The 13737-nt window shown below is 41.8% G+C and overlaps 1 protein-coding gene across 2 annotated transcripts in view; it reads left to right on the top strand.

Moving 5' to 3' along the window:
* The window catches only part of plxna4 (plexin A4), a 254565-nt gene that overhangs the window by 28398 nt on the left and 212430 nt on the right, over positions 1-13737 (top strand). For both annotated transcript variants that reach the window (XM_034673574.1, XM_034673573.1), the window contains exon 2: positions 3964-5303. In XM_034673574.1, coding sequence (XP_034529465.1) covers positions 4068-5303 — 1236 coding nt within the window. In that variant the 5' untranslated portion in view covers positions 3964-4067. The remainder of the gene's footprint in view (positions 1-3963; positions 5304-13737) is intronic.

Below are 13737 nucleotides of genomic sequence, written 5' to 3'. Positions count from 1 at the left end.
GTGTGGTGTGTGTGTGTGTGTGTGGTGTGCGTATGTGGTGCATAAATCCTCAGAACCAAAGCGAGCTTTAATTAATGGCGCTTGATGAGCAGCAGGCAAAAGCAAACAGCGACTAAACGAGCCTGCCCCCCGTCAGGGAGGATAATTGCATTTCACCAACAGATTCTTGTGGCAGACACACTGCCATCGCTGGGAACCACTGATGAGGGTGTTTTTTTCCCCTCTCTGAGATTTTTGAGTTGGTTTTTTTTATGCTTCCAAAACTCTCATTTCTCAAGGGATGCTGCTGGGAGCCTTTCTTTTCTTTTTCTGATTCTTTTTGTTGTGTTTTAGGTGTCAGCTTTGTCTGAATGCAGAAGTGTTTATACTCATGAGGATAGGTGGATATGAAGGTAGCTTAACAGCTTCTCCTTGTCTCGCACTATTTCTCACACCCCCTCCCTTTACTCTCTTTTTGTCTTCTTTCTTTCCTCCTTTTCCATTAATAATTACAGCTGAGTAAAGCTGTCCTGGAAGAACACTCTGTTACGGCCGTCCCTCCTGCTAGGTAAATGAGAGTTGGGTGCTCTAGTGCTGGGGAGATTAATATGCAGCTCCCTTTTTATTTTTAGAGGAGTATTATGGGCTCACTGCCCTGTCATTACTCCTCAAGTAGTAGCAGCAGCTTCTTCTGGGGTGCTTTTCTGAATCTCTATGTGCAGACACTTTCTCTCTCTTCAGGGGATGAATCCAGAAACTCAAACAACTTCTTGTGCAGTTTTCTTGCCGCAAATGCCGACTTTGGGAATCCAAAGTATTATTGTCTTAGTCTCTTGAATTTGAGGATTTGAAATGCTTTAGCTGCTCACTACGAAATGTTTTTCTATGTCTCTGGATTTCTATTTATTGTAGGTTATTATAGGATAGTTTCTTTTACATCAGCCTTCTGCTTACCTTTAGTTGCTCTATGGCTCTATGGTAGAGCTGGGTGAAATTAAAAAAGCTGTTACCATGATAACATTTTTCAAATCAGTCGATATTGATAATCAAATCATTATTTCATTTGAATTCAAAAGCAGATTTTTGCTCCTCAGTGAAAGTTGAAGAAACCAGATGGTTTGTTAGCTTGTACTGTGCTCTTCCTTTACCAAAATCCTGAAAGTTATTTAACCAAGTGTATTAAGTTGATAGCTAATGCCGAGTTGACACAGTGTTGGACTAACGACTCTGCGTTGTCTTCAGTGTCGCTGACGCTCGTTTCAGCTGTGTTTGCATTCTGCTTCAAACGTCATTAAGCCCGCCTACCTCTTACCCTGCGAGTACCCTCGTTAAATGTTTGGTGGCAACTAGCGTTAAAGACACATTAGCGCCCCTCCCTTTCCAGTGGATGGGGGTTGTAAGTACAGGTTTGAATATATCACATTTTTATTGAACATTTGTTATATTTATATTGAGAAAAACTATTTCACAATAATTATCATTATCAAATTATCGCCCAGCCCTATCTTATGATACTTTCTTTTGTTTCCTCAGCCTTCTGCATACCTGTGGCTCATGCTAACTCGTGCACAAACGCACACATGTGAACACAGATCACCTTTTCTATCTCTCTATCAATCCCTCCCATCATCCTCTCAGGTCCTCTTATCACTTTGAGAGCCAATCTGCTCTGTACCCTCTATCCTTCTCTCTCTCTCTCCTCTCTCTCTCTCTCTCTCTCTCTCTCTCTCTCTCTCTCACACTCTCTCTCTCTCTCTCTCTCTCTCTCTCTCTCTCTCCCCCTCTCCCCCCTTTCTCTCTCTGGCAGGAGATGAATGGGAGATTGGTAAGATTGTAGTGAGGCTGCGTTTGACACCACCATAACTTGTGATTGCTTGGATATGAGCCTAAGATGAGATCTTTGGCTGGATAATGTCAGGTACCGCCACCATTTATGGGTGCAGATATAAAAGGAAAGTTTATTTGTTAAAATTATTTAATGATGGTAGACTTTCAACCTGCAATATCAATGTGAAATAATAAATAAAGTTATTATGGTTGTCTGATGTCTCAAAAGTACAATTTAAGCTACCCCAAAAAGTACGAAAGACTGTCCTCGTGGGTATTTTAATTTAAGCTGGATCTTGTTTTGAGCTTGTCACAACGAGGAAAAACTGAGGAGGACACGTGCAGATCATAAAGATTTAATAATAAAAGAACAAAAAGTACAAAAAAACTTAGTTAAATGTCCAATGAACTGAAACACTTGAAACACTGAGATAAGGGAAGACAAGGAACACAAGAAACATACAATGATCCAACACAGGACAGGGGAAACAGAGGAACTAAATACAGAGTGATTAAGACAGGTGTGGACACAGGTGAGACTAATCAGGTTAATCAGAAGGAGGGTAACACACAAGGACAGGAAGTACAACAAAACTGGAAACACAGGGGATCAGAACTACAAAATAGAACAGAGAACACAAGACATGACTAAGAAACACAAGGAAGTACAACAAGACACACGGATCACTAAACACACAAGGAAGACAAATCATAACTAATACAGAATAAACACAAGAAATAACTAAACTAATCATCAACTCATGACAGAGCTAAAACCAAAACTGTGATATTGTTGAATTTAACATTGTATTTGCTGTTATAGGCATACAGTTTGTCAGACAGCCTCTGGCATTGCTTTAAACGTTTTTCCACAACTACATCCTCTTATCTATACCTCTCATTTCATTTGACAGCAAGAAAAAAGCACATTATACATCTAATTTATAAAAAAGCATAGGTGCTTTTCTTAAATTTGCTATATTAATTGTAATATGCAGGAAAATAAATATTTTATTTAGATTTCATTATAACAATGATTTCATTTTAGTTTCAGAGTAATGCATAATAATATGGTAGTACTATTTTCAATGCAAGATTCGATTTTGAGGGCTTCTCACTTACACTTTCTTGAGTCTGTGTGTAAAACTAATACCTGGAAACCACCCATGTGATCATACCTCCTCACTTTACTCAGCCTGTCACTGAGGAGGCCTTAAATGATCAGGGAACATACATAGAGGATCACCATGTGTACACAGAATGCTGTCCTTTCCCTGTAATAACACTTTGACACTATTATTATAAGGGTTCTTCCCCTCTGCATGCAGCACTGCCTGTAATTTGGCATTGTTTTACATGTGTTGTTTTAGTGTGTGTGCCTGTCTGTGTTTACTGTGTGTGTAATGCTGAGACTTTGCAAATGACCTCAGGACTTTAGGGAAGCTTATTTCTGCAATCGCTTGCATTTCCTCCCTAATTGTTCCTCTTCTGCCCGTAAACCTGCTTCGTGTGCGTGTGAGTTGTGTGAGTGCAGGTATGTTAAAGAGAGAGTAAGACGGCCCTTTTCTCTCTGTTAGCAGTGTCAGCAGGTGAGCTGCCCTATTGGGAGAAAAGAGAGAAATCGCCAAAGCATGCAAATTGCTACTCCAAGGGGAGAATCAATTAGGTGCATGGCGGCTGGAGCAGAAAGACAAGGAAGGGTGGAGGGAGGCAGGGGTCCATGCAGAGAGATGGTGCAGAGCCATGCTGATCACCTCCTCTGAGACAACGCATTACTCCTCCTCTTCTGTCCCCCTTCCGCAATCCAAAGACTTGCTGATGCTATTGGCTAAATCTCTGTCTGCACACTGGCTTCTAAATCGCTATTGTGCCTCAGCCTCATTCCCTTTTTCATCTAGCCCATTTCTTTTCTAAGTATAGATTGTGCAGGAGTCTCAAGTGTGTGCCCTCTTCACCTTTTTTCCTCATTAGTCTCTTGTAAAGATGTTTTGCTCTGATCTGTGCCAGATAAAAGCAGAAATGGAACAGATCATTGTCTTCATAATGCATGATTTCATTTCAATATCATGTGATAGTCTCTGAATGTTAAGTCATTTGTGGGTAATGTTTGTCTTTATGTAGCTGGTGTTAACTGGGTTTTGTCTCTCTCCTCTTTAGAAACATAATGTCCTCCGTCTCAAGAGAGGCTTGATCCTGATTGGTCGACAGCACTGGACTGAGCCTCTTTCCCTTTCCTCACCACCCCCTGCCTCCGCACAGCCATGACGTCCCTCACCAGGACACGGACCTGCTTTTTTGTCTGCTGCTTTCTGTCTAGTCTGGCACTTCCTGTGACGTCACAAACAGTGGTGCAGGCTCATAGTGCTGGCACCCAGGTGATCACAGCCTCCCTTCAGGAGGAGGAGTATTCATCGTTTCATGCTGAGAACCCTAAGTGGAAATTTAACCATCTAGCGGTGGACTATCGCAATGGTAATGTTTATTTAGGGGCCGTTAATCGCATATACAAACTGTCCCCGGGCCTGGAAGTCCAAGTTTCCCATGAGACTGGCCCAGATGAAGACAACCGCAAGTGCTATCCACCTCGAATTGTCCAGCCCTGCAGTGAGCCTCTAACGCTCACCAACAATGTCAACAAGATGCTTCTGATGGACTATCGGGAGAATCGGCTGCTGGCATGTGGCAGCCTCTACCAGGGCATCTGCAAACTCCTCCGCCTAGATGACCTCTTCAAACTAGGAGAGCCCTTCCACAAGAAGGAGCACTACCTCTCTGGCGTCAATGAGAGTGGTTCTGTGTTTGGCGTCATTGTGTCATATAGCAACGCCTCTCCCGACATGCTCTTTGTAGCCACAGCAGTAGACGGCAAGCCAGAGTACTTTCCTACTATATCCAGCCGCAAGTTGGCCAGAAACTCTGAGGAGGATGGCATGTTTGCCTACGTCTTCCATGATGAGTTTGTGGCCTCCATGATAAAGATCCCCTCAGATACTTTCACAGTCATCCCAGACTTTGACATTTACTACATTTATGGCTTTGCCAGCGGGAACTTTGTCTACTTCCTGACTTTGCAGCCTGAAATGGGGAGTGGACCAACCACAGGGTCCTCTTCTACTGGCCGGGAACAGGTCTACACCTCCAAGATAGTCCGCCTTTGCAAGGCAGACACTGCCTTCAACTCCTATGTCGAGGTGCCTATTGGATGCATTAGTGGCAACGGGGAGTACCGATTACTGGAGGCCGCTTACCTCTCCAAAGCTGGTGCTATCCTGGCACGCTCTCTAGATGTGGCACCGGATGATGATGTTCTGTTTGCTGTATTCTCAAAAGGCCAAAAGAGGCGGCCAAAGCAGGAATCGCAGGACTCTGCACTGTGTGTCTTTTCTCTGCGGAAGATCAATGAGAAAATCAAGGAGAGGCTGCAGTCCTGCTACAAGGGTGAGGGCACACTGGACCTGGCCTGGCTCAAAGTCAAAGATATCCCCTGCAGCAGTGCGGTGAGTACAACTAATGTACACACACACACACGCACACGCACACACACACACACACACACACACACACACACACACACACACACACACACACGCACACACACACACACACACACACACACACATTGTGTGACTTTGAGAAATAAGTACACAAACAAAAGAGCTGTGATTGCACTGGGGAAATCTGTGCTATAAATATACTTTGCGCACTCACATTTTCTACTGTTAAATGCAGTGATTTACTCTAACCTACCAGAGTTCTTTAATTCTACCAGATTCTTGCGTTAAGAATGTTTAACAAAGCTCAATTAAAAAAAGCTTTCCTATTTCTTAATCATGTGAAAGAGGACGCTACAGGTGTGTATCTGGAGAAAAAATGACTTGTGATCACTTGTCATCCATATGTAGCTATAATGAGCCTGCGTGCACTGCAGGAGGTCTCCATGAGCAGTGCGCTCTTGGGTGGGTTCACGCTCCATCCTATTAGGATGAGATATTAACCATCCACTGCCTCTTTTAATCTGCTCACCCTTTAAACAATGCAGTTGAATGCTCAGCCAAATTACCATAATTCAATTCTCCATAGCAGCATTACAAATTCAGTGATTCAGTTCATTTGATTTCTCACTTTGTGCACATAAAAAAACAGGGTTAAATTAGGTGTTTCATGTTTAGGCCGTCGACACACACAGCCAGGACTGTTTGAGTGTTTTCATTGTTGTTGATCTCGTATTACATCGTTAAGAAGAGCTGCCAGCCTCGAGTAATACAGCAGCCCCTTGATCAGAGTGCATTTGTTAGTTAGCATGTTTCTCTATGTAGCCAGTGTGTTTAAATGAGCCATGCACTGTCTTGTGGATGCTGAGCTCAGAGAGGGGTAGATAAAGAGTTAGATTAATTAATTGATTTATCAGTTAAAGGTTAATTGTTGCCAATGGTTAACAGTTATTTTCAGAGCAAATATTTGATACATTTTCTTAACTTTTTCATGTAGTGAATATTTCAAGCCAAATTACTATTCGATAATCATTGGCATCTATTCAATGATTATTCGAATAATGTATGTCGTAGTGTGAGATTCATAAAAATGCGGCGACTGTTACTAATGTTTTCTTCTTCTTTAGCTATTTAATGCAGTTAGCATTCTTCTTCTCCTGTAACTTAATGTGGCTAGAAAGCAGCTTCAAGACGCTCCATAGCCACCGTCTGGCAAAAATACCGCATTACAACCGGGCAACGGTAAAAATGATGAAAAATGTTACTTTTAAAATGAGAAAATATTCGCAGTAACTCTTGGATTTTTACTAAGTGAACAAATATTCGAATATTCAAAAATCATTGTCCATCCCTAAAGTGACTCAATGCAGTACTCACACCAAGCAACAACCTCCGTCCTCAAAATATGAAGCCCTTGCGGAAGTGTTACAAAATGCAGTTCATTGAGTGTCCACTTGAGGCTGACTGCAGAAACTCTGGAAACCACATATACACCCATTCAAAAAAGACGATATTTGCTGCAATGATAAACATGTTCACAGCCTGGTTAAAAAAAAAAGCTGAGAGCTAATGTCTCTTATCGGCACACACTGTACGGGGTGTGAATTTTTTTTATAACGCAACAGTTCAGAAGATATTAAGACATGACTGAATTGACTGCAGGTGGGAACACTGTAGCTGTTGGCTAGGCGGCTCAAAGCCCGCCTCTTTACCTCACACTAGCTCAACAGCAGTTAGTTTTTGTTCAGCATTTCCAGTAGGGCTCCCGCTGAAGATTGGCTTCAAAACAGTGCTTCAGAAACACATAGGTGACGTCACAGATACTACGTCCATTAATTATACAGTCTATGACTCACACAAACACAAAACTGAAAGAATGACTGAAAAAAGTTTTATGAAAACTACAATCACTGAAACCGTACAAGGTATATCCTTTTCTCAGGCCTGTCATATTTACTATCTCCATGAGCTACAAATGAGAATTTATACAGCCACAAATACCTTTGACAAGCATTTGATCGCTTTGTCGTGATCATATTCCAGAAACATAAATTTGATCCCCTCGCAGCCGCTCCGTCCATATTGTTCCAACCTCAGCCGTGCACTATCTACAGATATCATGTGAAGCTGACCCTGTGCCGTGTTTGGTTCTGGAATCATTATTACTCAGTCTCTGGCACGCCACATGTTCCGGGGCGCCTTTGTCTGCCGCTCGAGGGCCTGATAAATCATGCCTTGGGGGGGGGGGGGGGCTGTCAGCAGAGAGAGAGACGGAAAGTGTGAGGGAGCACACAAGGGTTAGCGCTGAGGAATGATGCCATTTAAGCATGCGCCACAGTATCGCCACCACCACCACCGCATAAATTAGACCCCGCTGTACAAGTGACGGTGGACTCAGCAGGAGATAGATGAGTTCTGACACACATACATACACAAACACGTGACACCAAACTTCCAACTATTACTGCAAAGATGACTATGGTGGCTTTTAAAGGCAGAAGGAGTACTTTGATGAAGCAGAGCAGTAGCAATAAATACATGTCCATGTGAAAGGTTTATTATGTGATTTGTTTTAACGAAGACCAGATCATTCTTGGCAGCTTTAGCGCCATAAATAAAAGGGCGTTTTTAAAAGCATAGACACACACAAAAACAGGTAAATCAGAGGCCCATTGTCTAAGCATTAGTAAATTAATAGATTTAAATATTGTCGATGTAAATCACCTATGAGTCTCTTTAGAGTAAGAGCATGTTTTATGTGATGATAGAGTTGGCCAACTTCCAATCCATGTGTGTTTCTGCGATGGGTGGCTGTAAATCTAATATCCAGTAGTTAATACTCTTAAGAATGATTGCTAGTTAGTTGCAGATTAATTCCTCGGCTGCTTTAAATGATGCATGACTGCGAGTGCACCGTCTCCAATATAATCAGAGATGTATTTGAAACTCATCGTTCACATCTTTACCCCTCCTTGCCCCCCCGTTGTGTGTGCAGAGCCAGCATAGAAGCACACATTACATTCACACACTCATGTACTCGGTGTAGAACATAGCAAACAAGATGCCCAGAGAATAGGGAGAGTCGGAGCGCTTTTCTGGTTCCTGTGCTTTTAAGATGATCTAAGTGAGCAATCACACAACTACATAAATATCAAATAAGAGTCTTACTCAACTCTTACACTTTTCTTGCACATGCTTGCTTTAAACTTGCTCAATTTTCCTTCAAAAATATGAAAGACTCAGCGAGGGGTTGGTTGGTTTTGGATGAAAGATGGAATTCAGACTGATCCAAATGTAAATGACAAGATGCTGGATCACTTAATATCTAACTACCCTAACTATATGGGAATAATACATGCAGACACAGTTAATTTAGTGGAGTTCAAAGGCTAGATGTTTTATTTATATGTCCAGTGTAAAGTTTATTTTATTTTTTGTCCATAAAAATGGACTTTGACTTGTTAAGAAGCTCATGTGCATTCCCTCCCCTTATTCTCTCGTACATTTTATTACCTCAGGCATTTTCTGAGCTCCCCGCTCTGCAGAAGGACCTTGTTTGTCATAAACTGAAGTGGCCAGTGACCACTTGGAGCAGAAACACAACAGTTTCTGTATGTGCCTGTGATAAAATCAGCTTATACAACAATGATGTCATCCATCCATCCATCCAGCCTTTTCGGTGTTGTTTTTGTTGCAGCATATTCTTGAACGAAATGACAGTGTCTGTCTTGATAGGTCTACGGCTCATTTAATGATACATCACACTCAGCTTTTATACACTTCACAACAGCGTCACACAATCTGGGCTACGTGATGGTCTCCATGAACACCAGGTCAATATTTGGCAATATCCTGGTCCATATTAGGCAATGTCCTGGTCCATTGACAACACTGATTAATATTCCTCAAGAGCATCCTGCGGCTCTCTTCTCAGTTCCACACACAACAATCAGTATTCAATATTTTTGAAAGGACAACAATCAAATCATCCACGAACTCAAGGTATAAATGTGTTCAAGGACACTTGTTAATTTACAAGGCACAGACCGGAGAAAAGGAGAGTATGAACCCTCTTTACCATCGGACCTTTGTTGCTCTGCATCCTCTTTAAGAGGCTTTCAGCTGAAGTGGGAGAAGTGAAAGAGGGAAAAGTAAAGAGGAGAAAGTACAGAGTGTCATGATGGGTGCGAATACAGTAGAGAGGATAGATGGTAAGAGGGGGAGTTAAGAGGGAGTGCTTCTTCTCACCCAGAAACGGCCACGCTCGGCTGAGCCACATAATGCATGCTCAACAGTATAAGTCTGCAAAGGGCCTGCATCCATAGATCATTGTGAAGTGGCATGTGACCTATAAAAAAAACGCTGCCTGCTCCCTCCATGTTCACTGTGTCAGCAGAAAAAAAACAGAACAACAAAACAGCGGCATCGCAATAAATTCTGTCTCTCCGTTCTCTTCCCTCACATCTTTGATTCATCGCTCTCTGCCTGTGCTGCTCTTTTCTCCTTTTGCCTGTCCTTCTCTTCATGTTAGTATAAAAATAGTTGCCACCATCGCATCTTCTTATTCTCTGTCTCTGCCCTTCCATCCTCTTACAATGCTTTCCATAAGCACACCAAAAGTACTTTCCACAACCCCCCTCTCTCTAAACACTGAAGAGAAAATCACAAGGTCGCCTGTAAGTCCCTGACAGGCCACAGCCATCCCCTTGTCCCTTCTGCTAATGATCATTAATTACATGTCATTAACTAACATGCCACGGGCTATTCTTCCACATTTGTCATGTGCTATCGACTGCACATTCTGAATTCACTCCCATTAATTAGATTATTCTACTCGGTCGCCGCTGTTTCTTTGAGTCTTTTTCTTGATCTCTCCCGACACGTGCTCAGCCCTCCCCTCGTTTCATCCTCCACTTGAAAGAACTCCTCCAACATCACATTCTCTGTATTCCTTCCATGCTCTTCTTTTATGGTATCAACTCTTTCTTTCATCTGTTTTCGTCTGTCTGACCAACCTTTGAACTGTGTTGTCTCTCTGTGCTGACCATCTCTCTCTCACTCCTCTGTCTGATTGCGGAGCTTAATCAGCCCCCGCTGCCGATGATGAGTCAGTCTCAGCCACATCCTCAGGAAGAGAAAGGCTAGTGGATTCATTAAGAACATCCAGACCCCCCTTGCCCTCCTCCCCACTTCACCCCACTCTATCCGCATATCCGCTATCCTGGCTCGCTAATTAAATCTCCATACATGATACCACTCGCTAAAGGTCAGAATCCATCACAATATCATTATTCTGTGATTAAACAAATGTCGGGTGCTCCCTTCACTGTACTCTGCTGGCTGCCGATGGCATTCATTTGAACACAGGGTCTGAACTGGGCAACTTAATTTCTTTCTCCTGTTGTTTTTCTCATTAGGCTCCCACTCTCTTTCTACTCCCGGGTGACAGAACTATCTAATATTCATTATATAACTTTGCAGTGTCGACGAGTTAGCAGTTACATTTACCAAGCTCTGCCAAATCCATTCTAACACAACAGCTCGTCTAATCCAACAAACAAGAATAGATTATACCTTTTCTGAAAATGAGCTTTTCATAGATGTAATGTAGTTGAACTGATTACCATACCTCTCAAAGATATCCCCAATTTTTTGTCACATACGTATTGAATCAGTATTAACACCATAGATGCACAAATCTAAACTTTTATTGTCCAGACACTGATTCAGATTCAGATTCAGATTCAGATTCAGACAACTTTATTGATCCCAAGAAGGGCAATTCGTTTATAGCTTACTATACAACATTTAACATTTACAACACATCCATCATATATATATGCTACAAGTCACAAGTCAAGCACCCGGTCTGTATATGGGACCAGAGGGTCTGTGGAGGACAGCAATAAGTTAATGTAATAAATAAATAACAATAAGATAAGACAACAATTAAAAGACAATATAATCTCTTGTCATACCAATGTTATTTAAAATGACTAAAAAGACTGCCGTCTGAGTTAAAAGCCTGATAGCACACGGTACACTTTGGTGTGGACTGATGCTGATCTGATCCAACAACCTTCTCTGTTATTTTTCACACTTCCAAACCATCATTGAGAAGTTTCTCACGCCTTTGCAGTACAGCCAAAAAAGTGAACTACTTGATTTAATTTTGTTTGGTTGAACTTGTAGTCGTTGGCATGATGATTCATGAGATGCTTGACTAAATTGCTTGTGTTATATTGTGCTATTCTACTGCCATCCTTTAAAACATGAGCTTGCACATATTGCAAGTTTCTGTCAGAGTTCTCGGCAAAACTGCTGAGCTCCTGTAGTTTGCTTCCTCCATGCTACGTTAGCTCTACCCCTAGCAGAATGCACAGACCCTCCGACATGCTGATGATGTAGTAAACACACATGATTGCTGTAAACACAGAATGGCATAGAACTAAGTTGAATAGATCTGCCCTATGAATCGGCCATCACTGGTAACTGATTGGGCTGATACCTGATAACAGGATCAGATTGATGCATCCCTAGTCAATACCCAGCACAGCGCTGACACAGAATCATTTCTGTCTTTGTTTATCCTCCAGAAGGATTTATTATTTTCCACCTCTGCTGATGGGCACATTACATCCTTTAGCTTGTGTTTGTATGTGTGTGTTTAAAGTGTGGCTTCTGTATGATTGAGATAGGGTTGGCTATTTTTGAGAGGACACCCTAAGACACTGATCAAAGCCAAGCAGACTGAAAAGCATCTGATTCCGGTCACCAGCCGGTCAATTGGTGCACCTCTAGAATAAATTCATTTTTTTAAAACATGATTTAAAAAAAAGATGCTTTGTAATAACTCCTAAAGAAAAAAATAGAAGACAGATTTTCTGTGAGTACACAGACAAGCAATAAAAAAAGCACAGGTTAGCAGTTCTCTGACACATATTTTTCTGTATAATGTTCTATTTTTAGCACCTAGCTTTCCATGTGAACTCTCCCTCTCATTCCTCATCTTTGGATCTCTTGAACTTGCATCTTACATCTGTCATTCTCCTCTTCCTGCTCTGCCGTAGTGATGTTTCTGCTTGTTTCAAAAATCATCATGTGTTAGTTTATGCTTTGATTGTTGTCCCTAACCAATATTTATTGTCTGTTGTAGCTGCTGAGCTAACTTTTGGGAAGTGCTAGCATCCGCAAACAGGAATTAACAAAACATGACAATTACAAACCTGTCCGTCACATTGAAACCAGCCATAAAAACATTCACATAAGTCAACTTTCTTTCCCTTAGAAGTCTGAGTCCAGCCCAGTACAGCTATTTACCCTCCATGTACACAAACTTGCCCTATTTTCAACCATTGTTTAGCATCCATGTCCTCTAACTCACCATCAGTCCCCATTTTGCATTCAATGACTACACTGAGGTGCCGAGATTGATGGCCCACCTTCCCTGAGATGACATCACTGGCAGCCATTGAAACACCTCTGTGTGTGTGTGTGTGTGCGCCCATACATATATTTTTTCTCTCTTCAGTTCTAATCATTGTGACTGGTTTTGGAAACGGTCCCTGGGGTGCAATACACAGAAGAAGTTAAATCTACTTGGTGACAGCTCTTGTGCTCTGTGTCGACACTCTTGTATTAAAAGGGAATTTTGAGTATGATTCAGTCAGAGTGCTGTGAAAAAATAGGAGCACTTTGGTTTGGAATGCCCTGCAGTTGCTTCATAAAACCACAGTGAAAACCAGCCATCAGAAACATTATCAGAGTATCAAGTCGATAAACGGCACACTGGATTTTAGGAGATAGAATTAAAATTTTAACTTTAGTCTGTTTTAAGGAATCAGACTGGTTATGGTTACTAACCTTAGACCTTTCTGGAGTCCCTGAGCTCCATTGTCTTGTAGGTTCCTCTGAGTTTCTGACATAGACAGCCTTCTGTTGTGGACGCTCCAGACTTCAGCTGATGCAGATGTGCTGGACTCCAGTGGCAACAGCTACTACTACTACTACTACTACTACTACTACTACTACTACTACTCCTACTACTACTATTACTACTACTACTACTCCTATTCATCTCATCACTATCATCGATCTTTCTCTCTCTCTTATTCTCCTCTATCCCTCTTTCCAACCCCAACTAGGTCGAGGCAGATGTCTGTCTAACATGAGTCTGGTTCTGCTCGAGGTTTCTGCCTGTTAAAAGGAAGTTTTTCCTTGCCACTGTAACTAGCTAAATACTGCGAGATGCAATGCTCATGGTGGATTAGACCTGCTATGTTTGTAAAAGCATCTTGAGATAATGTTTGTTGTGATTTGGCGCCATACAAATAAAGATTGATTGATTGAAGGAATGATATCTCTGTTTAAAAAGGAAAAATGATGCCTATCTGCCAAAGTCTCATAATGCAAGCTATTCTTTTTGTTTGCCTTTCTCGTG

Source organism: Notolabrus celidotus, chromosome 21, assembly GCF_009762535.1.
Source record: "Notolabrus celidotus isolate fNotCel1 chromosome 21, fNotCel1.pri, whole genome shotgun sequence".
Classification (NCBI taxonomy): domain Eukaryota; kingdom Metazoa; phylum Chordata; class Actinopteri; order Labriformes; family Labridae; genus Notolabrus; species Notolabrus celidotus.
The sequence above is the reverse complement of the archived record's forward strand: the minus strand, read 5'-3'. Positions and strand labels throughout refer to the sequence as shown.